Source organism: Lathyrus oleraceus, chromosome 4 (genome assembly GCF_024323335.1).
Source record: "Lathyrus oleraceus cultivar Zhongwan6 chromosome 4, CAAS_Psat_ZW6_1.0, whole genome shotgun sequence".
Lineage (NCBI taxonomy): Eukaryota > Viridiplantae > Streptophyta > Magnoliopsida > Fabales > Fabaceae > Lathyrus > Lathyrus oleraceus.
The window spans coordinates 58740891-58755227 of NC_066582.1; the positions used below are offsets into that span (position 1 = coordinate 58740891).

General features: G+C 34.2%; 1 protein-coding gene across 1 annotated transcript; it reads left to right on the forward strand.

The window, feature by feature from the left end:
- The first annotated feature begins 212 nt into the window (after window positions 1-212).
- On the forward strand, window positions 213-1502 carry LOC127135156 (heat stress transcription factor A-5). Its single transcript, XM_051061947.1, has 2 exons — window positions 213-453; window positions 694-1502. Exons 1-2 carry the CDS (start codon window positions 301-303, stop codon window positions 1060-1062), a joined length of 522 nt encoding a protein of 173 aa, XP_050917904.1. The 5' UTR covers window positions 213-300; the 3' UTR covers window positions 1063-1502.
- The last annotated feature ends 12835 nt before the right edge of the window (window positions 1503-14337 follow it).

Genomic DNA, 14337 nt, shown 5'->3' on the forward strand with positions numbered 1-14337 from the left:
AACAAGAAGACAAAAAACTTTAACAAATTTATTTTATTGAAAAAAGAAAAAGACTAAAAACAGATACAATGGACATGCGTGCCAAAGAAGTTCAATGAATTCAATGCATCGTATGCATTTATTTCTATGAAAATGATTTAGTAGTCAAATGTATTGGGACTTGATTATTAGTATATAATAGAATGCACTTTGGTTCATTTGAAACCAACAAAATCATGGAGAAATCGACGACAAAACAAGGTGGTGGTGGTGGTAGTGGGGGTCCGACAGAGTTCCTAGTGAAAATTTACCAGATGGTTGATGATCCATATACTGATAATATTGTATCATGGATTCAAAGCAACAACAGTTTCATCATTAAGGACCCTGATGAATTCGCTACAAATCTTCTTAGCAAGTATTTCAGACACAACAATTTCTCTAACTTTGTTTGTCAGCTCAATACCTATGTTTGTAATATATTCTTTTATTATTTCAATTATTATGCCTAAACTTATTATATTTTGTTATTAATCCCATATATTTCTTTAACCATTTCATTTTTCATTTTTAAATGGTGATTCATGCTTTAAATGTGGAATCTCTTCTGTCTCTAAGTTTTTTATTTAGGCTACATCGACCGAGATGGTTTTTGCACTATACAAATTTGATGTCTAATGTATTATGGTTCATTGTTATGTGTTTCAATGTCAGGGATTTCACAAAATAAAACATGATCAATGGGTGTTTGCTAATGAGTATTTTCTGAAAGATCAATATTATCTTCTTGGTAATATTCAAGGCAAGCAAACTGTTCATAATCATGCCCTTGGAGAAGTAGAAAGGCTTGCATTTGAAGAAGAAATTGAGAAACTTAAAAATGAAAAAGCCTCTATTGAACTAGATATTTCTCGCTTCAATCAGTACATGCCAGCTAAAAAGCTTCATGTGGATAATCTAGTGCAAAGATTAGAAGGATTAGAGTATAGGCTTAATAATTTGAAGAACTCGTTTGAAACGGTTCTTCAAAACCCTAAATTCGTCGAAAAAATGAATAAGAAGTTGAGTTCATTTTTTCGTTAAGATTTTCCCATAAAAGGCCTTTTACTAATGCTGGTGAAAATGCTTTTGTTGACAACAGTAGCAACTTTGGATTAACAGAAGTTTGAAATAGTTTGGCTAATAATGATAACAACTTTGGATTGATGGGAGTTGAAAAATTATTTTGCATAAATTGATACCAATTTTAGATTTATGGATTTTGGAGATCATTTTAATGAGAATGATATAAACTTTAAATTTATGGAAGAGGGAGAAAGTGCACATGATAAGGTTACGGGTGAAGGAGGGCTATCATAATAAACTTAGACAATAACAACTTTTGGATTTGCATCTAGCAAAAAGGGTAGAATAAACAATGTGATGGTGGAGGAACATTTTCAATAGGAATTTGAATAGTGCAATTACACATGACCATTTGTAAATATATGATGTAATAAAAGATCGTTTCGTAAAAAAAAACCAAAGGATCAATAATAAATGTATTTGACTACTTTTTTCAAAAAGTATTGTATTTTTTAGTAAATTAAATATTTTTGTGATATTTTTAAGTAATAAAATAATTAATTTCTTTTTTAAAACAAAAATATAGGAGGCGTGAAGCAACCTCTATTCTTCAGGTTTTCATTAGAAGTGTCGTGTTGCAAAAAATACCCGAGCGCATAGCACACTCGAAATACAACAGAGTTACCACTGAATTATATTTATTCAAAGAGAAAGCGAAAATATCAATAAAACCCAAAGGGAATAGAAAAGGGTAAGGAAGTCAGTTATGCAAGGGGAAGGTATGAGCACCCCTCACATCTGTTGTACTCAATGAGGACCATTTTGATTGTTCTTTGCACGGATAGATGTCATCACCTAAAGGTTACCTGCGATTGATTTTAATTAAGGGGAAAAATAAGTTATTAATTAATGTTCTCTCCAAGACTTCAAAACCTTGTGTCCACGTATTCTCATGGTGCAATGAGAAAAATTAGAGCTTTGTAGTTCGTGGGGTAAAAAATAAGTATTTCTTGGTTGATTTTAGGGAACGATTTTCTAATCGTATCATATAAGTGTTTTTGACGTTAGTTGTTTGATCCAGGTTTGGATGCTCTAAGATGTTAGTTTGACTACTAAGGAATGGATTAACACATTTCTTTTATGAAAATAAATTGTTGTTTGGACAAAGAATTGTAAGGTTGGTGTCTAAACCAAGAACATGAATGTAAAAGTGGTGTCTGGACCAAGAACGGGAAAATAAAAGTGGTGTCATAATCAAGAGAAGGAAATAAAATTGGTTTCATAACCAAGGATAAGAAATAAAGGTGGTGTCTTAACCAAGAGCTTGAAATAAAAGTGTTTTCATAACCAAGAGAGTATTTTAACCAAGAACTTGTGATTAACCCAAAAAGAGTAGTGTTTTAACCAAGAGATGGTGATTAACCCAAAGAGTGGGGTATTTTAACCAAGAGATGGTGATTAACCCAAAGAGATGGGTGTTTTAACAAAGAGATGATGATTAACTCAAAGACAAAGGTGTTTTAACCAAGAGATGGTGATTAAACCAAAGAGAGTGGTGTTTTAACCAAGAGATTATGATAAAGCCAAAGAGAGGGGTATTTTAAACAAGAGATGGTGATTAACCGAATAAAAGTTAGAGAGAGGAAGATTATGAGATATCTTTGAGGTTAGTTGTGATTGATTTTAGTCCGAAGATGAATGTGGAAATTTCCCTTGATTTAAATTACACTAATGTCTATGAATGAAAGTGATTACTTTGAACAATTGGATCATGTGTTATGTATCCAAAGATATTCAAAATAAGGATAGGAATTCTCCCTCTTATTCCTTCTCCATTTCTTAAGTCTTGTGCCTCACAATTTGCATCGTATTTCTAGGGTTCTAAAGATGAATGAAATTGGGGTAGGATTGACCTAAGGGAACATCTATTGATATAAGTCCTAATGCTTCTAATTCAAATTAAGTGATTAAGGTACTTTTGATCACCTAATTGAATAAATTTATAAGGGAGCATGTAATTTGTTTTTAAAGTCTAACTAAAAAGTCCTAAATGCATTGCCGCGGCTGCAAAAATGACAACATCGTCACCATCCTTTATTCGTTCCTAAGGAACATGGAAATAATGATAAAACATAATGTTAAGGGAAAAGACTGGGTTTAGGAGTTGGTTAAGTGAGGGTAAGGTACTAGGCACCCCTTACTTCCATTGTATTCAATGGGATCCTCCTTCAATTTTAGGGTTGGTGTGCATTCCTAATGCATTTCCTTGACTACTGGTTAATTATTTAATTATTTACTTGTTTACCGAAATTATTTTCTTTAAATAGATGGGACATCCAAAAAATATTTTTATTGTTGAACTCGCTAGAGTTTATAACTCTATGCCTATTAACCTTTGCATTAGGCGAAGGATCAAAGTATTGTAGTTCTTCTAGAAAATGTTTTTTGGTTTGTTACCCCTTGAAAAGTCTCAATGCATCGGGAGAAAGAGAAGTTTTTGATTTGAAAATGCCTCTATGCACAAGGGCAGAGGACTTAAAGTTTTAACTGTGTGGAATTGATTTTAGTTGTTGATTAATAGACAAAAATGATGTGTTAATTTGTTCAAGAAAATAAACTTCTAATAATAATAATAATATATATAGTTTTAATCCAAATTATTAAATAAGTTATCCCTTATCCCTGATTATTCATCCCTAATTAGGTTAATCAACCCTAAAACTACCCTTGAATTTAATACCTTAATTATCCCAAAATTATCCCAAGAAAATCCCTTTTAATTAATCCTAATTTCCCAATTATTATTCCTTAATTAATTATATTTCCTTTATTATTCAAATTACCTAATTAATCCAAAAAAAATATTTTTATTTTTTATGTTAATTATTACGAGTCAGAATTCTACCAACCTACGGAGAAGAGTCTCTCTCTGGCTAAAAGGTAATGATATTTAACTTGCTTCTACTCCTTCTGTCTTTCCCTTCTTCCTACTCTAACTTCTTCTTTTTCTTCGTGCGAGATATTTTAGGATTGGGATGGTGGCTAATCTCAGAAGAATTAGGGTTTCAAGGTGAAACCCTAATCTCAATTTGATTCATGCTTTGGTGAGGGATTGGAGTTGTAGTAGAAATAGGTCCTTTTAGGGTTTTTCGTTCCTTATTTTCTCTGGTTTTGAATTAGCATAGGGTTTATATATATTAACTTTTAGGTTTCAAATTCAATTAGATTGGTTTGCATTTATAATTTTTTCATTTGATTATTATTAGGTTTGATTGTAATTGAGATTCGATGGTATTTGATTGAAATTTCATTTGAGTTTTAGAAATAGATTTAGGTTTGAGATTGCAACGTATCTGGTTCGAAATCATCTGCAAATTACAATTTTGTATTCATGTTATATAATGAAAATGGAAATATTTGATTTAAGAGCATTTGATCAATTTCTGGTTTATGATTGTGAGAATTATGGTTTTTCGAACGTGGCTGTTGGGGATGAACACGATTTACATTTAACCCGGTTCAGATAATAAGGATGGGTCATACTGGACCCAATGTACTTGGGGCATGGGTCACTCGTTAGGCCCGAATGAAATGGGCTTGGACTGGTCTCTCCACTTACTATCAAACAAATAATAAGAAATTCAACTACTTAATCAAGCCCCCACTTATTTAATTAATTTAATTAACCCCTGTAGCGGTAAAAATTTTGAGATTAATTTATTGATTAACTTAACTTGCAAAGAAAGAGTCACCACCACACTTTTATTGTTTCCAAAGGAAAGGGGAAAAGTACTAACAAAACCCAAAGAAGTTTTAAAACAAAACTAATAAAAAGAGAACAAGGGTTTGAGGGTTAGTTATGCAAAGGGAAGGTATTAGCATCCTAAACATCCATATTACTCCATGAAAACCTCTTTGAAAATATATACATTTTATCTTGAAAAGGGTGTTATTTGTTAAAAGATTGGAGAGATGAGAGAAGAAGCATTTTTATTATGATTTGGTGCTTGCCAAGATTTTTATAGTCTCATGCCTACGTACCAACAAAGTGCAATGTAGGATTAAAACCTCGTAGTTCGTGGTAAAGATGACAAAGATGTTTGTTTTGATTCTTTTTATTTATTTATGGAAAAGACATTTTGTCATTTTAAGGAGAATACTCAACTAGTCACCCACAAGTATGAGAACTTTGCATCATCATGAGAATGGATACAACTTGGATAAGAATCAACAAGTATCCCACTAGCTCTCACAAATGGAAAAGAATTATCATCAATACTATGGAGATAGGAGGATTACAACTCAAATATGAAAATGACTCATGTCTAATGCTTTGAAAAAAAGTTTAAAAGGAAAAGTGCATAAAAGAGCACAAAATGGTTTGAATGAGTTAGGCATTTTTTAAGTCTTTTGAAATTAGTCTAAACATGCTTAAGATAGATTGATATTTTTTTTAAAAAGTTTTGAAAATCACTTGACAAAAAGTCAAGGTTTATTGAGAAAGTGGTTCTAGTTAAAATAAGAAGGTTATGAAAAAGAGAAAAGATTTTGAAAATTAAAGAAGCAGGAAGGAGAAAAGATACTATCCTAAAGCAGTAAAGTAAAAGCTAAAGAAGAAAGATCTAACCAAGAGATAGCAAGAAGTGTGACATAAGTCAATAAAAAATTCCTCATTTGGATTAAGACTAAAGCAAGCAAAACAAGTAAATAGTGACCCATGTATCAGAAGACCTCAAAGTAACCAAGCCAAGTCTTCACAAAGAAGGAAAATGTCAAAAGTATCATATGAATTCAAAGTAACCAAGCCAAGTCTTGACAAAGAAGTCCAAAGTCAAAAGTATTAGATGAATTTCAAGGTCTCAGGCTACAAGTCCCTAAGCAAAGGTCAAGATCTTAATTCTAAGTCCATCAGTCCGCAAAGATGTCAAGGATAATAACCACAAGTCCATGAATTAGGGGAGACAAGTTTCTTTTTTTAGGTTTTAGTAATGACATAAAGAAAGGTCCAAATGGACCAAGAACAAAATAACATAATCACAATGTAATATGAAATGCTAAACATAAAACACAAAGTAAATGACATAAAAAATAAAGGAGCATAAAGTAAATTACTTGGAAATAAAAGTTAATACAAGTAAAGTGTTAGTAAGTGATGATAGTAATTAAAGATAAAAGATGTTTTGGTCACTTTTTGGAGAACACTCAACTATCCACTCACAAGAATGTAAATATGAACCTTATACATCATTTATGAGAAGGGATCCAACTTGGATAAAATCAACAAGTATGCCACTAGCTCTCACAAATGGAAAAGGAGCAAAGTTTTCACACAATACCATGACGAATAGGAGACTTACAATCTCACTTATAAAAATGTCATTGCCTTTGAGACAAATTTAGCGATATGTTAAGCAATTGTAATTAGACTTATGTAGAAGTCACAACTATCTGAGGTCAGTCAATAATAATTTTTGTATTAATACATGCTAGAGAAATGATATGTAAATCATCCTCCTAAAGTTATGCCACACAAGAAAAGAAAATGAAAGGGGATGATCAAGCAGAAAGTCTAGGAGGATGGTCCATTACTTCAATCCACATTTCATGACACTTAGGACAAACTTATGCATCAATCCAAAGTACCTTAAATGATCCATGATCACTTAGAAGGTAGATTTGAAATGATGAAAGTTCATCAAGCACCAATCCACACATCATGAACAAGATGGACATAAATCCATCTAGTTGAATAAAAGAAACGAAAGGGATGAAGATTGAAGGGGACAAAAGAAGTCACACCCAAATTGAATAAAAAATTTGATCAAGTCTTCATCAAAATCAATCATCCATTTTGGTGGATTAGGGTTTTCACCCAAGATCCACTGAGTTTGATGAGACTTGAAGTCAAAATCATCATGATCCAAGGCCAACAAAAGTTCACAAGGTCAAACAAATTAAAAATGAAATTAAATGAAATAAAAATGCATTAAAGGTATTTTTTAAATGGAAAAAATGGAAAAACCACAAAGTCTTTCAAAACACCAAATAAATGGCCAAGAAAATTATGGAAGCTTGGAAATAAAATGAGAAACACATAATAAAATTTTAAGAATTTTAAAATGCAGAAAAGTATTTTTTAACAAATTAAAACAAAAAAGAAAAGAGAATATTCATGAAAAAAAGAAAAATCAATAAAATAAAATGTGAAAAAAATAAGAATCAGATGAAGAAAAATAAGAGAATTTTAGAAATTATTTTTGGATTTTTTTGATAAAAAATGAAATTACTACGAATTTTTAAAGAAAAAGAAATTTCAAATAATAAAAGAAAAATAATTAAAGTCAGAAAAAACTAGGAGCGTTGGATCACGCCTCATTAATTGACATGGCAGATAAACACTCCAAATGATGAGAAACACGATGGAACGCATTGCAAGGCAAACACAGGATCCAGTTCAAATCCATCCAATCAAAACATTTCAAAATGCAAACGTGTCTGGTCCAAAGTCAGACCACCTGAGAAATACTCCGGTCATCTTCTCTAGTGAGCTCTCACCGGAGTTTTATCGTTTGTTAATTTCAACCCACGAGACGACAACCATTATGATCCTCTTCTCTTCCCGAATTCAACATTATGCCTCAAATTCTTTTATGTGAATTGAGAAAGGGAATTCCAAAGAAGTTTTAAAAACAAGCAAAACACGAAAAGTAAAATTAAATGAGGAACATGATCAATGAAAACCAGATAAGTTAGGGGAAAGGATCAGAGAGTGAAGGACTACATGGTGGTAACTTATTTAAGTTCAAATGATGCTCAGAACTACCTTGTCCAAATGGTGATCAAAAGTTGATGAAGCTCGATATGGTTAGAGAAATTCAGAAGGTCTCAGAGCTTGGGAATTATTGCAAAAGCTTCATAGGATGCCGATGGAGCTAATAGAATCAAGAAAATGGATTGAAACAAACTGAAACTCAAAACACGATAGTTGAATTTTCTGGAAAAAACTTCAAGTTGCAGCAGGTATTTCTTGGCTCTCAAAATCATGCAAATGAAGGTAAAAACTCTCTATATTTTTAGGCAATGTAATTGGATCCAAATATGCATGGAATGATGTTGAATTCGTGCAAACCAAATTTGATCCAAGTGTGTGAAAAGGGTGACTTGAAACCCTTCAAAACTCATCCAAATGATGCGTTTTAAGTGTCAATTAACTTCTAGAGGTTTTATTAAACATGTTTAAGACCAAAAAACTTTATAATTTGGATTGGATTTGAGTTTAGTCATGATCAAATTTTGGGCAGTGGTGATTTCTTCAGTTTCAAGTCACCATGTTCAACTCAATAGGGCATCCTACTCATGAAGATTTTTGATCCCATTCTTTTTGCAATATGTTAACATCATGGCCAAGATTAAAATGAGCCAAGAAAGGTTGAATTTGGATGTTTGAGTACAAAGTTATGGTGTGTTGAAGTTGGCATAAAATACCGGTTCCATAACTTAGAAAAAATTGAGTGCTTCATGGCTGAAAATGACCTATAATGTCCCAATGAATTCTATGGCCTTCCAAGCATATTTTGACCTTGGTCCTTGAAGCAAATTTGTAGATGGTATTACCAATGGCATTGTGCAAGAAGAATAAACTCAATATGCTATAAATTTAAGAAGTTATGATCTTTGAAATTTGGCAAAATGTCACTTGAAAATAGGTCAAATTTCACTAAGTCCACCAATGACCTATAATATCTCCAAACTTTTCATGATACTAAGGGCATAACTAGCTCTTGTAATGTAAAGAGATGTTATATGGGATTTTGAGAAGAGTCATATGAAAAAAGGGGTATTCACAAATGTTCAAAATTGAAGGACTTATGGTCCTTGGAACTTTGACTTCAAAATGTTGACTTTTAGGTCAAACATCTTGGAACAAGTTTGTGCACTTGGACTTTCCTTTCATTCCAAAGCACATGGGTGATCATATGAACTCGTGATAAGTTTTACTTAATGGTATCTTAATTTAATTACTCAAAGCTTAAAGTTGCTTGTTGAAGAAGGCATGGAAATAAACACATGAACCTTTGACTTTCTTTAGAAGTAAGCTAACAAACTTTTGGATGCTTTTGACTTGAGATGCCCTATATTGCACAATAAACTTAAGATAAACAAGAGATATTTTTGGTATTTTGATTAGTGGTTATATAATCAATGAATCAAATAAACACAAATGTAAAACAAAGAGGTGCTTGGTGATCCCGTCAAGAAGCAAACCCAAAGATGAATAGGGAAAGGACAAGATGTGACTTTGCTTGTATGCAAAAGATGCAAATGACATGTGGGATATTAGGGTTAAAAATAAGTGTATGACAAATGCCCCTATTTAAGTTTCTTCAATTTGGAGATATGAAGGTCGAAATCTTCGTCTCGACAAGACTGGAGAGACTTAAATATTAAAGACCAATTTTTTGGCCCTAAGATACCGCAAGATGTTTATGATATGATACGAATGAAAAGAAGAATCTTTGTGGGGAATATATCACCACAAAAGACAAAGAACTGTTAGAGAAAAGAGGAGACTTAAATCCCGTAGGGGAAAGATAGATTCCAAAGGCGGGACCCTGGTGGGAACACACAAAGTTCAGTAGAGGGAAAATGGAGAGTTCGAAAATAACCAATGTATGGTTAGAGAACAAACTAAAGACCCAACGGGGAAGACTTAACAAAGTAAGACTCTGCCGGAGAAAAGCAATCATCAACAGGGAAAAACCCTTACTCCAATAGGAGAGGAATATTACCTAACTATTGTAGCGGGGTATTAGTTACCTTTATATTTATTGGCTAAATCAAAAGTAAGCATACAATTCGAGTCGCCACCGCACTTCTATTTATCCAAAGGAAAGGTTAGAAAGCGAACAAAAACCAAGAAGTTTTATCAAATCAAAAACTAATAAAAATGTCAGAGATCTGGGTAACGGGGTTGGTTATGCAATGGGGAGGTTTTAAGCACCCAAAACATCCTTAGTACTCTAAGGGAGCCCTTTTTGCAAAGATGCATTATAGGTTGGTATTTGTGAAAAGACTTGTGCAAACAAGATTGGGGAGATGAGAAAAGAATATACATATTATTTACAATTTTGTTGTTTGAATGGATGAACCCATTGCCTACGTACCATCACAAAGGTAGGATCAAAACCTCGTAGTTCGGGGTAAAAATATCAAAGATATTGGTGAATTGATTTGATCAAAAGCCTTAAGGTCTTTTGTTATCAAAGGGAGAAAATTCAACCTAAACCAACAATCCACCATGTGAGGAGAGCTTCAACATACTAGTGAAGGATCCACCCTATAATAAGTATGGAAGACTTATAGTCCAATCACTAAGGACAGGGTGAGGTTTACATCAACCACTATGATAACTCAAACCTATGGCTAATGTTTATGAAAAAGTTTAACAAAGGTGGCCATTGGAACAACAAAAATCACTTGAAGTGAGTTGGATTTAAAAATTAGAAGTATTCACAAAATGAGGTCAAAGTATGAATTAAGGTTCATTTACAATGAGTATTAGTGAAAAGAGTTTGAAAAATCAAAGGCATATGGCCTAAGTTTCTAATTTGAAAACAATGTCAATGTTTGCACAAAATGATTTTGGCTTGGGTTAGAGTGGAGAGAAGAAGAGAAGGGCTAGTCCTAAACATGCAAAGATGAAAGAAGAGATAAAACCCTTGGAGTTCCTTTCTTGAGATCATAAAGATGATTCAAGATGCTCCTTTCCTTTGGACTTAGCAATTAACTCAAGCAATCAAACAAATATTCAATCAAGCTCCTAGGATCTCCAATTGGCTTGTCTCTCTTAATCTTGGCTATTCATGACAATGGTCCTTCTTATTATCTCAAGATGGCCTACCACACAAGAACAAACAATCAAAAAGTTCACAATGCAATAAGAGGAATGGACAAAGAATGAGTTTAGATTAGGGGTCCTTTGAAGTCAACTTTAAGATTTAGCATTCTAAAGGCATGAGGCCTAGTTGCTCTTCAACAAGTTTAGCATTCTAAAGGCATGAGGCCTAGTTGCTCTTGAACTCCATTAAGCATAGGTAAGGTCCTAATTCTAAGTCCTTTCTCCTTTTTGCATTGGGTTCACACAAACAAAGACAAAACAAACACAAACCAACAAATATATTTATATACAATAATGTGCTCAAATGAGCAAAAGGAAAATAACATAAACATAAAATATGAGCTCAAGTGAGCAAAGGGAAAAGGAAATATGAGTAAATGAGCAAGAAATTAAATTGCATTAAAGTAAATTGCAAGAATTAAATGCTTGAATTAAAGTTAGTGTTAGTAGTTAATGTTAGTGTGTCATAAGTCAATTTAGCGCTATGTTAAGCAATCGTAAGTGGACTAATGTAGTAGTCACACCTATCTGAGGCCGGTCAATAAAACTATATGCAAATAAACACAAGTTAGAGATCATGACTAGTAAGCCAAGCTCCTACAACTTGCCATGCCAAAAGAAAAGAAGGAAAGGCCTTGTATGGATTTTAGGTTTTTTACTTGACCAAGAAGCAACCTATCTTGGATACAAAGCAATTCACTTGATCTTTGATCAAGTTGAATTTGATTTGGATCAAAGAAGGTTAAGCCTCTCATATGTCTAGACTAACCACAAATCATTAACTCATTGACCAAAAGAAAAAGAAGAAGAAAAGAGATGAAGATGAAATTGTAGGTGTTTAATTGGCTGCATTATATGGTAAAACACTAATGTCTTGACTGATGTCATAACATGTATGTGTGACTACATTGTAGTTACTGCAGGACTAGCTAACACAGGATTTATTGAATGTCAAACTGGATGTTGTGACACTCATACCTGTTAACAGATACTAAGGAATAGAACAGCAGGAGTTCTGTTAGAACTTAGTATTTATTTGCAGTCTGGTTATCAAGGAAGAACCAGACCTGGCATAAGGCCTACTGACTGAATGTCAAACTGGATGTTATGACATTCATCATTGAAAGCAACTACTGAAGATTAGACAGAGTGGTGTTCTGTTATACTTCAGCATGTAACTTAGTTTGTTCTTCAAGAGAATAACAGAACTAACTTAAGGCCAAATGTGTAAATGTTAAGTTGGACACTTTGACATTTATTAATGTAAGCTGTTACTGTAGTATGGTCATTTTGATCATGTACAGGTCAGCAAAATTGTACAGTCTGTTTTCTGGAAAAACAGACTCAGCATATGGACCTTGATGTCAAGCTGAATGTCGTGACATTCATGCCTGACAGCATATGCTAAATTGTAGGTTGTTCAGTTTTGTGTTTCAGCTTTTTCTCAGGCTATTCTTCAGGGATTCAACAGCTGAGAGAAAATCCAGGAAATCAACAACCAAGCTACATTCAATGAACCTAACAAATAGCCTATTTGTTAGTAACCTAAATGTTGAATTTATGGGAACTTGAGTGACCTTAAATTCAGGAGAATACAGGTGCAAGAGCCCAGGTGCTGCAATATAAAAAGGAAGGCGTTCCTTCATTCAGTTTCGGGGATTTTGAGGCGTGAAGATTTTGTGTGTCCATCATACTTCACTGCTGTATTTTTGTGAGTCTAGTATTAGACATATCTTGTAAGCCAAGCCATTATCACGTTGATGATTGCTGTGGCATAGGGTGTTCATTGAGTTGTAAGTGTTGTGTCGCTCAAAGCTTTTAAGCGTGAGTGCTGTGTATCTTGATTTAAGCTGTGAAGCATAATCAAGAGTTGTTTTTGAAGTGTGACTTCAAAGTGTCTTTAATATCACTGAGGTGATTGAGGGGGAGTGAGTAGGAACTCTGATCTTAGGTTAAGATTGAAATTGCATTGGGTAGGGATTAAGTGATAAGTTGTAAACGGGTGAGTTTAGCTTTGTATTGATACTACTAATTGTGGATTTCCTCCCTGGCTTGGTAGCCCCCAGATGTAGGTCATGTTGGACTGAACTGGGTGAACAATTACTTGTGTTAGTTACTGCACTTATTGTTAAGTTCTGCATAATCCCTGTCTGTGCAGAATTGGATGTCATAACAACCAGTGTGACATCCAAAGTCTGATAACTAGAATTTCAATTGGCATCAGAGCAGGCACCCTGCCTGTGAATTTCTGGGTGAGATCTAGGGAAGTTACTTTCTAGTACCATGGACAAGGATTTAGGACACTCAAACAGACCACCCATGTTGGATGGATCTAATTATGATGACTGGAAGCCTCGTATGATAGCCTTCTTAAGGTCTCTAGACAGCAAAGTCTGGAGAGCTGTCAACAAAGGATGGGAACATCCAATGAGGACAGGTGAAGATGGAGTCAGTGTGCAGATTCCTGAAGAAGAGTGGGACAAGGAGCAAGAGGCGTTAGCTCTTGGAAATTCCAAGGCCTTGAATGCATTGTTCAATGGAATCAGCAAGAACATCTTCAGGCTGGTACACCACTGTGAACTAGCTAAGGAAGTTTGGGATACCCTCAAGGTAACTCATGAAGGTACTTCCAAGGTGAAGATGTCCAAACTTCAGATGCTGACCACCAAGTTTGAAAATCTGAGGATGAAAGAGGATGAGACTATTCATGACTTTCACATGAATATTCTTGAAATTGCAAACACCTCTGGTGGACTAGGTGAGAAAATGGCTGAAGAGAAACTTGTAAGAAAGATTCTCAGGTCCTTGCCTAAGAGATTTGCTATGAAGGTCACAGCCATAGAGGAGGCGCAGGACATCTGCAACATGAAGGTGGATGAACTCATTGGTTCCCTCCAAACCTTTGAAATGGGCCTAGGTGAGTATGCTGAGAAGAAGAACAAAAGCATAGCTCTTGTATCTAATGCTGAAGAGGAGTCAGAAGCAGGATATACTGGTGGTGATGAAAGTATATCAGAAGCCTTAGCCATGCTTGGGAGGCAGTTCAACAAGTTTGTGAAGAAAATTGATCAAAGAGGTAGACCTAATGTCAAGAACATCCCGTCTGACATTAAGAAAAGATCAACTTCTGATGAGAAGTTCAACCATGGCAAAGGAATCCAGTGTCATGGTTGTGAAGGGTATGGACACGTCAGAGCTGAATGCCCTACTTACCTCAAATTGCAAAATAAGGGGCTAGCTATCACTTGGTCTGAAGGAGATTCTGAAAGTGAATCTGAAGGAGAATCTGCCAAACATGTCACTGCACTAACCAGTGTTTGTGCCTCTGATGATGACTCAAGTGGAGATGAACTGTCTTTTGAAGAACTTGCTGCAGCCTATAAGAAGCTGTGTTC